This window comes from Haliaeetus albicilla, chromosome 7, assembly GCF_947461875.1.
Source record: "Haliaeetus albicilla chromosome 7, bHalAlb1.1, whole genome shotgun sequence".
NCBI classification, from domain to species: Eukaryota; Metazoa; Chordata; class Aves; order Accipitriformes; family Accipitridae; genus Haliaeetus; species Haliaeetus albicilla.
This window is the reverse complement of record NC_091489.1, coordinates 37,521,771-37,536,185: the sequence shown is the minus strand read 5'-3', so window position 1 is coordinate 37,536,185 and position 14,415 is coordinate 37,521,771. Positions and strand designations below refer to the sequence as shown.

Sequence of the window (14,415 nt, the reverse complement as noted above, 5' to 3'; positions counted from 1 at the left end):
TTTCTGACAGATTTTTCACTGGATAGTTGATGTACAGAATGCCTCATCTAAATTTAAATGCAAAAATATATCTAATTTGGAGTTATTTCCAAGGTGGGATTTAGGCATCTTTCACCTATTATTTAAAATGAATGAGTGCTGAAGAGGGCCGCTTCTGTAACAAATAAAATTCCACCACCACCACCCCGCCCTTAAAATACCTATCTGTAAAAATGTCTGCCTTGATTTAACGTAAGATTGCTTACAACTAAAACAGAAAGCTGGTAGTTGAGGAAATTTTTTTTTTTCCTCTCAAAAAAATAAACCTGACTAATCTTACTAACAGCATATAGGCATCGCACATCTCAAATTGTTACGTTAGTCCACAAAAAGGACATTTACATCATTAACTCTGTGTAAAGTGTAAGCGTACAGACTGCAAAGCCCGCGTTTCGGTAGGAATTAAAAATTTGCATTTCAAATCTGCCCTTCAGGTGTATGTGTGAATGAATATGTGTGTGTGTATGTGGCTTTAACATTCAAAGAACATGCGGAGGTGTGACAGCTTGGAGGTAACTTGTCCTCGGTGCTGTCTTTTGGCAAATTTATTTCTGATTTAGAAGCGTGGCTCTTCCCGTGGTACAGCTGGAAGCTGAGGCCGGTGCTGTGCAGAGAACCACTCTCCGCTGGTGGAAGTTAAAGCTTGTGTTTTCAGGAAAGCATCTGTAAACGGGGTTAAGAGACGTTCAGCTCTGCGGTACCTTTCTGTGCGAAGGATGTATTGTTTCATTTTTGTGTGGCGCCTGAAGCTCGCCTAACTTGTTTACTGTGATGTTAATCCAAAAAATAAATGCTTGCTTTTGTTTGTTTGTAGGCATATGGCCCCGGGAGGCCCTACCCGCTACCACCTTCCTCAGGAAGATACAGCTGGAATTAGCTTTTGACTTTTTTTTTTTTTTAAAGTATAGAAAATGTCTGGATTTTTTGTTTTTGTTCTTTTATTATTTGGGGGGGGAAAAAATGAATCCTTAAGAAACATCCCTGTAGTTTTTAAACTACGGTATTTGTTTTAAATGTGCATATTTCTTATCAAACTGTTGGGTTTTTTTTGTGGGCAGCTATGTTGCTTGGAAATAGCGTATTGCAAAATACGAGTAAACTAGACTTGCTAATTTGCCTGTGAGACATTTGATGAGGTAGGAGTGCTGTTTTGTCTTTATTACGTATACAAGCTGTGCTTAGCTGTGCCTGTCAATCTGAACTCCAAACATCCTTTACTTCACACATAAGAGCCTGAAAACAGACACGGAGTTTTAAAGAATGCATAGAAATCGGATTTTATTAACTCTTGGGGAAGACGCAGCAGGCAGCCTGCAGAGCACGGTGTTTAAAGACACGTCTGTCAGTATCCCTTGTCAGATGCTTCCTTGAATTTCTCACAAAGAAAGGAGATTTTTTTGGACTTTGAATTTAAAACATTTCAACTTTTACAACTTGTGCCTGTTTTGACTTTGTTATTGTAACATAAACAAGCACGGAAGGTGTATTTGTCTGTTTTGATATATAATTTAAAATAGCTGCAAAGTACAGACTTTCCATTCATTTTTAGCACTCTTTCTAGGGATTTTCCATGTGAGTGTACCAAATCAGTAAATATTTTTATTTGCTTTATAAAGTGGCTTTTGAAATTCTGAGCAGTATCGAGTGGTTTATTTCCAGCCCCCTCCGGCATGTGTTTGTATCTTTTATCTATACCTGCGTGCACACGCTTATATTAATTTCTCGGAAAATAATTCCACACGGCCTCTACAGTAGTGTTTAAAAGCCTTGTTTAATCAAAAAGAAATGACGAGAGCTAATATACCATCTTTCGGCTGTGCCACGCGTGGACTTTTCCATTAAACACATGTATCATATACATCAGTAAACTTCAAAGCTTTGCTGTAGCCCCTACGCACGGTTGCAAGGTGTGAGTAGTTTTTCAGCCCCTTCCTTCGAGGGCCCAGATGTTAATCACCAGCAACGACGAGAAAGACCAGACCAGTGTAACCTTGGGAGGAAGAAATCATGAAACTGGATTCATTATTTTCAAGTGATTGAGGGTGGAGCAGAATCCTTCATTGTAATGCAAAGAGTTGCCATCCTGCCCGGAGCCGGGAACCGTCGTCAGCCCTCACCAATGGCCTTCTCCCTCTGCCGGGAAAATATTTGGGTCTCAAAAAAGTAATTTTGCTTTTCGAGCAGAACAAAACCAGCAGCGAATGTGAGTTTTCATGCAAATGCGGTGGTTGCGTGTGAGGCTGGAGGAAGGAGCTGGGTAGCTCATCCTCACACTGCCAAAGGTGCCCCCTCCTCCCGAGGATGAACCCGGGGTGCCAGCGGGCTTTTGTTCCTCGCTCCCTGTGTTTAGGGGCGGTATGAAAACGGGGCTGGAGAAACATTCTGGGGGGCTGCTCTGGGAAGGGCTTGTCCCTCCAGGTTCCCCCTTGCCCAGCTCTTCCCGCTGTTGGCTGACAGCTGGCTGGCGTTCCCCAGCGGAGCCTGCCCTCGGCGCTGGGAGATGCGGCGCCCACCGGGACCCTCGGAGCGGTGCTTGGAGCAACGCGCTTGGCCGGGGGGGGCTTCGGTTCCTCCGCTCTGTCACCCAAGGATGGGACGCAGGGCCTGGGCGCGGAGAACCGCCCCTCCTCTGGCTGTTTTGCTTCGGCTGCCCGGGCATCGCCTCTGCCCAAGGCGTGCGCTCCTGCTGCATCCCAGCGCTCTCCGGGACCCGGAGCCGCTGGGGGGGGATCTGGGGGTGGCCCGTGGGGACGGGATCCCCGTGGCACTCCTGATGCTGCTCTGCCTTACGTTTTCTAAGCTGGAGCTGAGCCTGGTGCTGTCCCTTTTGCTTTAGCAGGGTTGGAGGGCTCAGACCCATCCCCTTCCCTAAAGGGCCATGCCGGGCACTCCGAGCCGCATCCTGCAACCCCGTCCCGCGTGGGAGCCGGCGGGGAGAAACGTTGGGGGGAGGGGGGGAGCCGCGGGGGTCCTTGCGCATCCCCCTGTCCCCCGAGGGAGCGCTCCCGGTGCGGCGGCCGCCGGGAGGGGAAGGGCGGTGGGTGCCCCCCCCTTCCCCTCCCGGCTCCCGGGATGGCCCTTGAGAAGGGGGCCGGGAGCCGGTCCGTGGGCTCGCAGAAGCCGAAATCCCTCTTTTTCACCCCAGAATCGTTCCTTCACGGCGCAGCCGGGAGCGGCGCGGAGCTGCTGCGGTGCCCGAAGCTGGGGAGCCCCCGGAGGGGCTGGGGTTCAGCGGACACCCCCCCCGAGGATGGCGGAGCCGGGGCGGGGGGTGGTGGAACGAAATCCTCTTAGCGGCAGGGAGGGAGGCAGAAAAACGGGGGTTTTGGGGGTTGTCCAGGGGCGGTCAAACCGCATCCGTAGGTAGCCCGAGAACGAAGCAGGCAACTCTTGAGAACAACGTTTCCTTTTATTGTTTAAAAAAAAAAAAAAAAAAAAAAAAAAGCAAGAAAAATTGCCGGAAACTTCCGAGAAGCGCTTCCCGGTGTGCTGGATTTCCTCGGGGAAGAGGCGAGGGGACAAACCCCGCCGCCCCGCTCCGTCCCACCGCTCTCCGTCCTTCCTCCTCCGGCCCGGCGGCCCCGGCCGCTGCGGGGGCCCGATCCCCGCCTCTCCCGGCGGGGAGGCGGTGTCCTGCCCCGGGAATGACCGGGAGTCTCCGTCATCTCCGCAGCTCGTCGGAAGCTTAGCGAGGGGCCGGGGTCTGCGGTGCCGTCCGCGGAGCAGCGTCTCCGCTGGCGTACATTCATTTCCTAAGCCATATTTAATAACAATAACGATCAAAACGTTTTTCCCCCTTAAATCTGAGCACCGGCGTTCGAGAGCTCTTCCGCCAAAACACCCTCCGCCGCTGCCGGGCTTGGATTTTGTTTTATTTTCTTGGTCCGGCGCGCCCCGTCCTCCGAAAGGCAGCGGCCGCCCGCCGCTCGCCCCGCTCGCCGCCTCCTCGACCTTGAGTTACAATTCGATTTACCTTCAATCAAGTAATAATGAAATTGCACTTCAGGGGCACCCTTATAAAATTAATTCTGCTGAGATAAGTTGCACTTCAGAAGATTTATTGTTCGCCTTCGATGGGTCTGTAAGGTGTACGCGCGCCGGCGCGGGCTCCCGGCTGCGCTCGGGTTTGGCTGCCGGTGCCCGGTCGCGGGAGAACGGGGCCGGGCCGGGAGCGGAGCCCCGCGCCCTCCCCGTGCCCGTCCCCCGCCGCCGCCGGCCGTGCGCCCCGTCGGGGCGGTTCTCCCGGGCGGGCCCGCGGCGGCCGCGCACACCGGCACGAAGGCGGCGGGGACGCGGAGCCACGAACGCGCGCCCGCACGCAGGGAGCCCCCGGCCCTGCGCCCACGCGTGGGCGCGCACGCGGCCGCAACCTCCCCACGCCCCCCCCCTCAACCGCTGCGGCTCTGCCGTCGGGGCCAGGTTTCCAAAACCGGGGAGAGGCTAAGAAAGCCGAAGCGAGGCCGCGGGGCCGGGGAGCCGGGGTGGGGAGGGGGCCGGACGGGGCCGACGGGCGGCCGTCGGGGGGGTCCCCGCAGGCGCCTCGCCGGGCCGGGGCGGCCGTCGGGGCCGGGAGGGTCCGGTCCCGGAGCGCGGGGGCGACGCCGGGGCGGGGCGGGGCGGGACACACGCACACACACGCACACACGGATTACCACGTCCTGCCGTAGAGCAGGTTGGGGCTGACCATGCCGCCGTTGTAGTCGACGCCGGCCGAGTCCATGGGGGCCAGGGGGGGCACCTGGCCGTGCAGCGCCGGCGGGCTGGGCGAGAGCTCCTCCAGGTCGGCCGCCTGCCCCAGCGAGCCGGGGTGCGGGTGGGCGGCGGGGGCGGCGGCGGGCAGCGCCCCGGCGGAGGCGGCGGGGGGCGGGGGGGGGGCGGGCTGCCCGGGGGCCGGGGTGCCGCTGCCCGGCGGCGGGCAGGGCTTGCCGTCCTTCACCAGCACGGGCACGGCGACGCGGCGGGGCGAGTGCTGCTGGCAGAGGCCGCCGCCGCCGCCGCCGCCGCCGCCGTCGGGGTGCAGCTGCTGGGCGGCCGCCTTGTCCTTGGCCTGGCGCTTCATCTTGTAGCGGTGGTTCTGGAACCAGATCTTCACCTGGGTGGGGGTGAGGTGGATCAGGCTGGCCAGGTGCTCCCGCTCCGGCGCCGACAGGTACTTCTGCTGCTTGAAGCGCCGCTCCAGCTCGTAGACCTGCGCCTGGGAGAAGAGCACCCTCCTCTTCCTCCGCGGGGCCGCGTGGAGCGGCACGATGGCCTTGGCGCCCTCGGCGATGCCGCTCAGGCCGCCCATCCCGGCCACGTTCATCCCCGCCGACGGGCCCATGAACCTGGAGACTGAGCGGGGACGGGCGGCTCAGCGCCGGCGGCCGCCCCGTCGGGGGCAGCGGCTCTCCCCCTCCCGCCCTCCCGCCCGGCCGCCCGCCGGCCGCCCCTCGCCCGCCGCCCCCGCCGCCCCGCGCCCGCACTTACTGCTGGAGTAGCGGGGGTCGCCGCCGGCCCCGTACCAGCCGCCACCCGCCGCCGCGCCGCTCCGCATCCCCTCGGGGTAGGCGGGCAGCTCGCCCATGTTGCCCAGCCCGCCGTTGCAGTAGCCCCCGACGGCGCCGTGCGGGAACTGCGAGACGCCGTGGGGCATGTGGTAGGCGGTGGCGCCGGTGGGACCGGCCACGACGTGCTGCGGCACGGCGGCGGCGGCGGCGGCCGGCACCGGCGGCTGGCGGTAGGGCCCGAGGGGCGCGCCCAGCCCGCCCGCCCCGTCCATGCCGCCGAACTTCTTGTAGCTCTCCTCCATCGGGCTGAGGATGTCGGTGACCGAGAAGGGCGTCGTGTGCTTGGGGCTCAGCGACATGGCGGGACGGGACGGGACGGGATGGGCCGGGCCGGGCCGGGCCGGGCGCTGCCGCCGGCACCGGCGAGCCGTGCGCAGGCGAGGCGCGGCGCGGCGGCCACCAGCCCCGGGCGCCGGTAGCTCGCCGTTTCTTTTAGCCCGGCGCCGGGTTTACGCCAGACGCGGGGGGGCGGAGCGAGCGAGCCCGGCGGGGGAGAGCGGCGGCGGGCGGCCCCGTCCCCTCCCCGCCTCCCGCCGCCCTCCCCGGCCCCCTCCTCCCGGCCATTGTCCTGCGCCCGCCGGACGGCTCTTAAGCCCGGCCGCCCCGGGGCGGCAGCGGCGGAGCGGCTCCGAGCGGCCCCGGCCCGGGCCGAGCCCCGCGGCCCTCGCCCGTAAGTACCGGCCCGCTCCCCCCCGCGGCGCGCGGCGCGGCAGGGGCGGGGGGCGCGGACCGCACCTCCGTCCGTCCGTCTGTCCGTCTGTCGCTGTGCGCGCGTGTCCCCGAAAAGAAACCGCCCCGGGGGGCAGCGCGACGGCTGGCGGCGCGGCTCCGGACCCGACGGCGCGGACCCGACGGCAGGAGCGGGGGAAAGCCCTCTCCCGGCCCGGTTCCCCGGGGGCGGGCGGCTCCGAGCCCCGGCAAAGCAGCGGGCTGGCCCCGGCCCCTCGGGGCGGCGGGACGGGGCCCCGGGGCCGCCGCTCCCCGGAGCCGCTCCCGCCGGGCTGCGGGTGCGGGTGCGGGCCCGGGCGGGGACCGCCGCGGCGCCGGCTGCCCCTCCAGGGATGATGCTTCGTTCGCGCTTTGGTTTGGGGTTTTTGTTTTGGTCGTTGCTCGTTCGTTCGTTGGTTTTGCGACAACGAAATGCTCCCTCGGGGCTGCCCGTGCCCCCGGCTGGGGGCCGGGGCGGACGCGGGACGCGCCCCCCCCGCCCCGGGCTGGGGCCCGGCGCCTGTCGGGGGGACAGCGGCGGGAGGCTGCCTCCTGCCCGTTCCCGGCCGCTCCGGCGGGCAGGAGGGAGCCGAGGGGGCTCCTAGACGGCCCTTTGCGGGCCGAGAGGACGGGGCGCACCCCGACCCCGCGGCCAAACTTTCCCCCCGCCTCCCCACCCCGACCCGGGGCCGGGGCACCGGGGCTCCGCGCCTCGGGGCCGTGCGGGGCGGCGGCCGACACCCGAGCCCCGCAGCGGCGGGCTGCTCCCGCACAAGCGCCGCGGGAGCCCGCGGGTTTGGCTCGCCGGTAGGTGCACCCTCTCCGAGAGCCGCACGCCGCTCCCGACCTGCCCGCGGCCGCTGCCTGCGCTCCCTGGCGCTGCCCGCTCCGCGCAGGGTGCGGGCCGGGGTGCCGCGGGGTGCCCAGCTGCGATTTCCATACGAATTGATAAAACTCGGCGGGTGCGAGAAGCAGCACCTGAACTGCACCCCCCCGGGTGCGCATCCCTCCGCTCCCGGTGTTTGTCGGCCCCGGAGGCACTGGCCGCTCTCCGGGAGGGGCTGAGCCCCATTTTGGGGTGCTGGGGATGTCCCGCACCTCGGGACCGGATCCTTCCCCTCCCAAACCCCATCCTTTCCCTGATCCCTTTGGTGAGAAGCGCTGGGCAAAGCACCTCCAGCCCTGGGGTGATTGTCAAAGAAAAAAGAGAAGATAATCGGAGAGAGGACAGGTCTGCTTCTTAAAGTTTGGGCTCCCCGCCTTGAACTCGGAAGACCCTCGGTGCAGGGCAGTAGTTAAATGCGTTCAGATCTCTGCATGGGCTACTGCTCTTGCTGCTCACCTGTCCGAAACTCCCACTCCCCGCCAATTTTACCTGCAACACTTTATTCAGTTGCAATTTTCCCACAGTTCAGGCAGCATTCCTGGCACCTGCATTATTTTTTCCTGCGCCTGTTTTCCACCTCCCTGCTTCAAAAAAACCCCGTCTGAAAAACTCCTCCGCCGCTCCCGCCGATGGGAGCAGCACCGAGGGCCTGCTGCCACCCCTCTCGCAGCGCTCTGCCCCTGTGGCTGGAGGTGACCCACCAGTGAGACCCGCCTGCCCATCAGGGCAGCCCCGGGAGAGGGGGGGACAGCTCTGCCTACTGGCCCTGAGGGACGGGGCCCTGCAGCAGAGCCCCTGGTGCCTGTGCCCACCAGCCTGGGCATTTCCAGTCACCGGCGGTACAGCTGTGCTGCACTCCGTGCTGCTGAGTGTCATCTGAGCTCAGCTCTTACTGTGCCAGAGTCTTCCTCAAAAGGCTGACAGTTACATTGTATTTTATGTTATTTTTTTTTCCCCCAAGCGTTTTCTGTCCCTTTTGGAGCACGTCCCCTCCTTTCTGAGAGTCACACTCCAGGAAGGGGCTGCTGAAAACTCCATCCTCCCCGCATTCAGAGGTGCCCTGTTGTTGCCAGGGCCCCGGCGGATGGGGGGGTCAGGGGCCTGAGCCCCCCTGGCCGGGTGGGAGGAAGGAGGGGGACACCGGTCAGCCCTGGGGGGAAACGGCCCTGGGGTTAACCTGCAGCTTGGCAAACAGAGGACCCCGCAGGAGCCCCGGCTCTGTGCAGGTGAGACCCCCGGGAGGTGGATGGATGGAGATCGGCCGGGAGAGGCGGTGAGCAGCAGTCCTGCTCCTCTCCAGGGAGGGGAGAGGCTGCTCCTGGTGCCCTGGGGATGAATCCTTGCAAGCCGCTGGGGCAGGCAAGAGGTGTGGGATCTCACTGAGGCCTCGGTGCTGCTTTGGTAACAAACCAGACAGAAATAAGGCGAAGGGATGAACAGGACATGAGCCTGGCCGGCGTGACCCGGGTTTTTGGGATCTGGCACAAGCGAGGTGGTCTGTAAGGACTGGAGCAATGGGCATGGTTCCAACCCCCGCGGCCTCCACTTATGCACAGAGGCGTTTAACCAGGGACCTTGTGCACAAGGAGTGTAAACCCAACGGGTCTGCCCAGCAGGAGAGCAGCCCGGGAAGGGCGAGCCGGTAGGAAAATGACCCCGGACACAGCAGCCACGGCCAAACTCCTGTTAGAGGAGCTGGGATGAGGAGCGATGCAGGGTGTTTCACCAGTGATGGGGCTGGGACGGGCTCTCGAGGTCTGTGGCGGGTCCCGAGGGGGGAGTCAGTCCCAGGGACTGATCCAGGTCTCCTGCCCACGGGCTCCTCCAGGAGCCGGGGGACACCCCTTGCCCCGATTCCCTGGGGGCAGAGGCTGTTCCCCCTTGCATCTCCTTACAAAGCCAAAGGGGAAGCACAGCCTGGGGGGGGGGGGGCTGAAAGAAATGCAGGCAAAAAATTCCTCACGTTTATTTGGCACTGAAAACACCCCAGAATTTTTCCCACATCAGTAGCATGATTTTTTTTATAAAAAGCATAACATTGCAACAGAGGCTTTCATAATTTCTTAATCTGGCCATTGTAACCCTCCTGAAATGGAGCCTTTTGACAGGGTCAGTATCAAATATTTGGTCCTTGTTGAAATGAAGTATCGAGGTAATTTTTTTCCCTTTGCTGTTTTACTTTAGCAGAAACCCGATGCACTCCTTTGTTCCAGTTCAACTTCAGTGACTGGATTTTCTGATGGGGAAGAAAACATTTCATTTCATTAGAATGTGCTGGACTGGTGGTGGTAAAGAAAATCCTATTGATACGGCAAATGTTTCACAAAAAAAAAACCTTAAAATCATCCTCATTTACAGAATGTATATTTTTCTAACTTAATCAGTCATTACCTGGAAGTGCCATGGAAAAATGGACTGTGTCTTCCTATAGCCTGGGAAGATCAAACTGCAGATTTCAAGCAAAGTAGTTTCAAAAGCAGATCTTCAGAAAAGACATAACAAATGCAATAAGGCTGACAGTGATAGGAAAGAACCTACTGAGAAGTCAAACCATTAGGTTTTAATTTTTTTGAATTATTTTCCTAGCTTCTTGATTACACACCTTCCACAGAAGGTCACCTTTATTTAAAGCTGTGGGAGTGCAGATGTTGTTTCAGAGATCAGTTTGTCTTTCTGATAATAATGACATATTTTGGCCATCCGGTGCTCATTTCCACACATAAGTTGTTCTTGCTATTTGAGACCGTGCCTATTACTGTAAAGATATTGACCTTGGCAAGACACAATTGACATATAGATAGAGGCTGATTTTTTTTTTTTGGTGCGTCTTTCAATAATCCAGTATAAATGCTAATTTATTTCTGTTGCAGCTTGCCTAAAAGCAATAGTTTCTTCTAAATAATCAGCGATAGTCGCTCATTGCCCAGTTACGGTGTTGTGATCACAGTTGATGGCAGTTTGCCTTGATTCAGCTCTTACCAATAATTTGCAGAGATTAAAAGGGTCTTGGAAATGGAGGCTTAAAGAATTGCTTTCTAAAGACATTGTTAGATTGAAAAAGGAACCTGGGGTTTCCAATGCACTCTAAAATCATTTCCACATAAACCCCAGATTTAGTAGTTTTGAGTGTCACTAAATGGTCTGTTCACAGGGAAAGGAAGATATTTATACGGCATAAAGCGATCTCTGCTCCTCTTGCAGACATTGGTCTCGCTGCCTGCGTCCGGATGGGTTTGCATCTCCCTTTCCAGGGGAAATCAAGCACTTTGAGAGTCATCGTGGGCAGGAATTAATGGCCGGCGTGTTTGCTCAGGGGAACACCTGCCAGTGCCACCACAGGGGGCATGGCTGCTGCAGGAGACTGTGTCGCAGATTTGGGGGTTTTGCTTATACTAAAGTCAGTAGCAGACTTATGGGGGGTGTATGTGTGTGTGTTAATCTCACTGCACCTGACATCTATCCACCCTTAGGGTTCCCTTCATCCTGCCTCTCTTTACGCGATGATAAGTACCATCAGTTACCCTTTACAATTTTTTCCCTTGTGACTGTAGGTTTTCCTTATGCTATTTTTTGGGAGAAAAAACCCCAACACTAAACATATTGGACTTTTCCCTCCCTGAAAGTCCCGCTTGCTAGTTGGATTTTTTTCCTTGGGGCTTTTTTCCTGAGGAGCCTTTCCCGCCCTTTGCCCAGCACCCGCAGCAGGCAGGGTGTCTGCAGTGCCCCACAGATGCTGCGTGTTGGGCTGAAATCACCTCCCGATGTCCCAGCTATCCATCCCATCCCCTGCTGCTCCCGGGAATCGCAGCTTTGCAGAGCAAGGACAGGTTTGGCTGGCTGGCTGTGCCTGCCCCATCCTTGCTGAAGGCTTGGGGCAGTGCCTAGCCCATCACCTGGGCTGGGTGCTGGCTGTGCCCTCGCGAGAGCCCACCAGGGTTCATCCCTCCTCTGCCCTCGATGCCCAGGCACAAGGACACTGCGTCTGGGTGCATTAAACCCATGGTGTGTGACCACAGCTGGGTGCCGCGTGGCTTCGATCACCTTTTGGAAGTAAACTGTTCTGTAGCCATTTACTGTGCTATTAATTTGGGGGGTGGCTGAAAACACGAGCAGTCCTTTCAGATTTTCTTCCAAACTCCTGCAGAAGATGCTAAGCAGCACAAGACCCCCTCTAGAAACACCCTGCAGGTTGGCAGTGGGTGCAACTATCCCCTGAGATCAGCTGCTGATCCTGTTAACGAGGGTTATATTGATTTCATCTGGTGCTGATTCTGTATTCAGTGAATCCCTTGGGCCTGGGTTAGATGGTATCGGCGGTTACCTCCGCTGAGCATGTTTTCCTCTCGTTGAAATAATGACAAGATTGTTCACCCCAATGCGTTTTGAACATTAACGGGTGCTGACCCTGCTGCCAGCTCCTGATCCTTGCAATTCTTGCCCGTCGTTCCTGCCCTGCAGTGGAGCACCGTTGGGCTGGCAGCCTGCAGCGATCAGTCAGGGCAGGCGGCTGCTTGCAGCTCGCACAGATGTGGGCTGTTATTGGGACCCTTGATTGACTCCTGCATGGAGACACGCAAGTTTATGAAGGTCCATGGGCAGGTGAGGTGTTCCCCAGGAGCTGCTGTGGGCTCTGCCCCCCTACTTCTGCCTTGCCTGGAGCGGGGCTTGGGTGGCAGCTTCTGTGGCCGTGGGAGTACAAGCCAGTTTTCCTCCTGCCTGTGGAAGGGGATGTTTCCAGCTATTGAGGTCCCAGGTAAATGTCTCGTGCTCTCTGATTTGGCTGGGAAAAGTTTCTGGCAAGAGAAACGTGGTGGTGTGTGGTGATGGCAACAGAGCTGTCTCCTGGGGGGCTCTCGGGTGCGGGGAATGTCGGTCTTCCTGGTTAAGTGAAATATCCAAGAGTTGCTTTTAATGTTTTTCTAATTATTGATGCAGTAGAAAATATGCCAATGTTGTGTGACAGTGGCATCTCATCCAGCTTTTCCTCAAATAACAGAATGTAAATATTTATTTGGCATCCCAGCCTTTTCTGCAAGGTTCACTGAACCCTGCACCGCTTCTGGCTAGCAGCAGGCTTGTGCTGCTGTTGGCTCCTTTGTGCCGTGCCGCAGCCTCCTGGCCAACTTCCCCTTCTCTCTTTGTTGATATAGTGTTCTTTTATTCCATATTGTTTTCCTTTCCTTTTTAACTAGTAGGGTTGAATAACGACGCTGGCTTTCCTTGTCACTGCACGCTGTGGGGCTTGATGATTTCTCTGCGAGGGAACGCCAGTAAAATCTGGGCTCCTGAGTTACTGCTCCGGTTATTTTCTGTCACTGTTTAAAATTTCCTCCTGATACATGTTGCTCGTAACTGCTTCTGGCTTTGGAAGAGGAGCCCTGTCACGTAGGACATGCCTGTTTGTCCACACGTCGTAGCTGGCCTGGGCTGCGCTCAGAGGGATTACCAAACCTCTTCGTGCTCCTTGGCAGCTGGATTAGATGTGTGCGCAGGATGCTGGGGGCTCTGTTACACTTCTGTGAATTTTAATGATGCCTCTCCTGTCTTGCTCTGTCATCCAGGAAAGATCTTTCTGCTGATGTAGAGGCTATCCAAATCCATGTAGCTTCTTCCATCTGTCAAAGAAGGCTCAGTGTTTCCCCTAAGCCCCCTTACTCAAGTATTTTACTAATTTAACACTAATTTTTTGTCTCCCTGTATCCATCCTCTCCTGTGCCCAGGTCAGAGAGCTGAGCTCTTTGTCAGGTCTGACATCATTGCTGGTTTGCGAAACTCTGACCTCCAGTTTGTACTGGTGTTTGCTGTACCTGCTGGGTCCTCGTCTGCCTGAGGGTTTCATGGCTGTGTGCTGCCTTCCCTTTGGGAGGCCAAACTCTTCTGGAGTGCAGGAAGACCCTCAGACACTGGTTGCTGTGCATGTTCAGGAGTCCATGTTGCAAACAGTTTCTTTAGAAAACTGTACAAAATGTTCTATGTTAACAGGGAGGATTAAAGAGTCAAAGGCTGCCCGTATCCAGCCTGGGTAGTAGGTCGAGAAGTTAGTCTTCAGACACAGAGTTGGCTCTATGCAAAACCCCAGACAGGCGTTTAGCAACACATGGGTTTTCTTTGGAAACGTAAGGAAAAAAAAAAAAGGTGAAAAAACCTCCATACTCATTTGATCATAGAATCACAGAATGGTTTGGGTTGGAAGGGACCTTAAAGATCATGTAGTTCCAAACCCCCTGCCAAGGATAGGGACACCTTCCACTAGACCAGGTGGCTCCCAGCCCCATCCAACCTGGCCTGGAACACTTCCCAGCATAGGGGCATCCACAGTTTCTCTGGGCAACCTGTTCCAGTGCCTCACCACCCTCACAGGGAAGGTGACATCTCCTGATTCCTTTTGTGGGCATCCTTATGTCACTGCACGGTCAAGGTGACTCTTTGGGTTAGATTTAGATACAGTGTGATGAAATCACAAAGTAGAGACTTCCTGAAGGATCCTCTCCATTACCTTTGAAGTCAGAATAATATTCCTTGTACAATTAGAAGTAACCATAGTTACTCAGAGCCCTGGCTCCAGGAGGCTGAGCAGAGCAAGGTGGCAACTGGAGCGGGGAGAAAACACTTCTTTTGGAGGAAGAGTTTCTGTGCAAGCCCTGTGGAGTAGGAGCATGTCTGATGGGCAGTGTGGGTGTGAGACCCGGCACAGGCTGGGCCATGGGGAAATGATTAATTTCCAGGGATGTGGAGAGTGAGGGAAGCTGGTCCATGAGGCTTCGTTCATCAGCTGTGCAGGTGTGGGTGCTGGTGTTAAATGGCACTCAGCTGTGAAGCTGGACTTTAAGGACTTTTATCTCCCTGCCAATTGCCTGTGAAGGGAGGAGGGCTCACCTCGTCTGGTTGGATGAAGCAGAGGGGAGCTGAGGAGCGGCTCCCGCTCTTCCCACTTAGGAGAGGAAGAGGAGGACACGGCCATTTCCGCGGGGCAGCGTGGGTGTGTGAGGTGAGGCTGGTGGCAATGGGGATGTGGCTGGTTTGGGAGATGAGGATTATGATAGGGTCATCAGGGGCTGCCAAATGCAGTGGGTAAAAGGGTAGAAATATTGTCCTCTCTCTTCTCTCCCTCAGCCCATCTTTACCCTGGAGGGGGGAAGTGGTGGGGTTTGCACGCAGTAGAGCCGGACAACCCCCATGGCAGCATCAGGGCTTGGTGCCCTGTCCCCTGGTGTGGAAGAAGGCAGGGACCAGAGG

General features: G+C 57.4%; 2 protein-coding genes across 3 annotated transcripts in view; one reads left to right on the top strand and one right to left on the bottom strand.

The window, feature by feature from the left end:
• Positions 1-1,673, top strand: part of XRN2 (5'-3' exoribonuclease 2) — a 52,778-nt gene extending 51,105 nt beyond the window's left edge. The window contains exon 30 of the mRNA XM_069787768.1: positions 854-1,673. Within this exon, the coding sequence (XP_069643869.1) occupies positions 854-916 (63 nt within the window). The 3' untranslated portion in view covers positions 917-1,673. The remainder of the gene's footprint in view (positions 1-853) is intronic.
• Positions 1,674-4,564: 2,891 nt separating this feature from the next.
• On the bottom strand, positions 4,565-5,884 carry NKX2-4 (NK2 homeobox 4). Of its 2 annotated transcripts, XM_069786193.1 has the most exons (3): positions 5,506-5,884; positions 4,889-5,370; positions 4,565-4,828 (listed from the first exon to the last, which is right to left on the bottom strand). In XM_069786193.1, exons 1-3 carry the CDS (start codon positions 5,882-5,884, stop codon positions 4,688-4,690), a joined length of 1,002 nt encoding a protein of 333 aa, XP_069642294.1. In that variant the 3' UTR covers positions 4,565-4,687. The 2 variants fall into 2 exon arrangements, with proteins under 2 accessions (XP_069642294.1, XP_069642293.1); XM_069786192.1 differs by having other exon boundaries at positions 4,565-5,370.
• Positions 5,885-14,415: the final 8,531 nt, after the last annotated feature.

Excerpts from the sequence above, each read along its gene's own strand:
- NKX2-4 (XM_069786192.1), bottom strand. The coding sequence starts at position 5,884 with ATGTCGCTGAGCCCCAAGCACACGACGCCCTTCTCGGTCACCGACATC. Across the intron at positions 5,371-5,505 it reads CGACCCCCGCTACTCCAGCA|TCTCCAGGTTCATGGGCCCG; the intron begins GTAAGTGCGGGC and ends GTCCCCGCTCAG.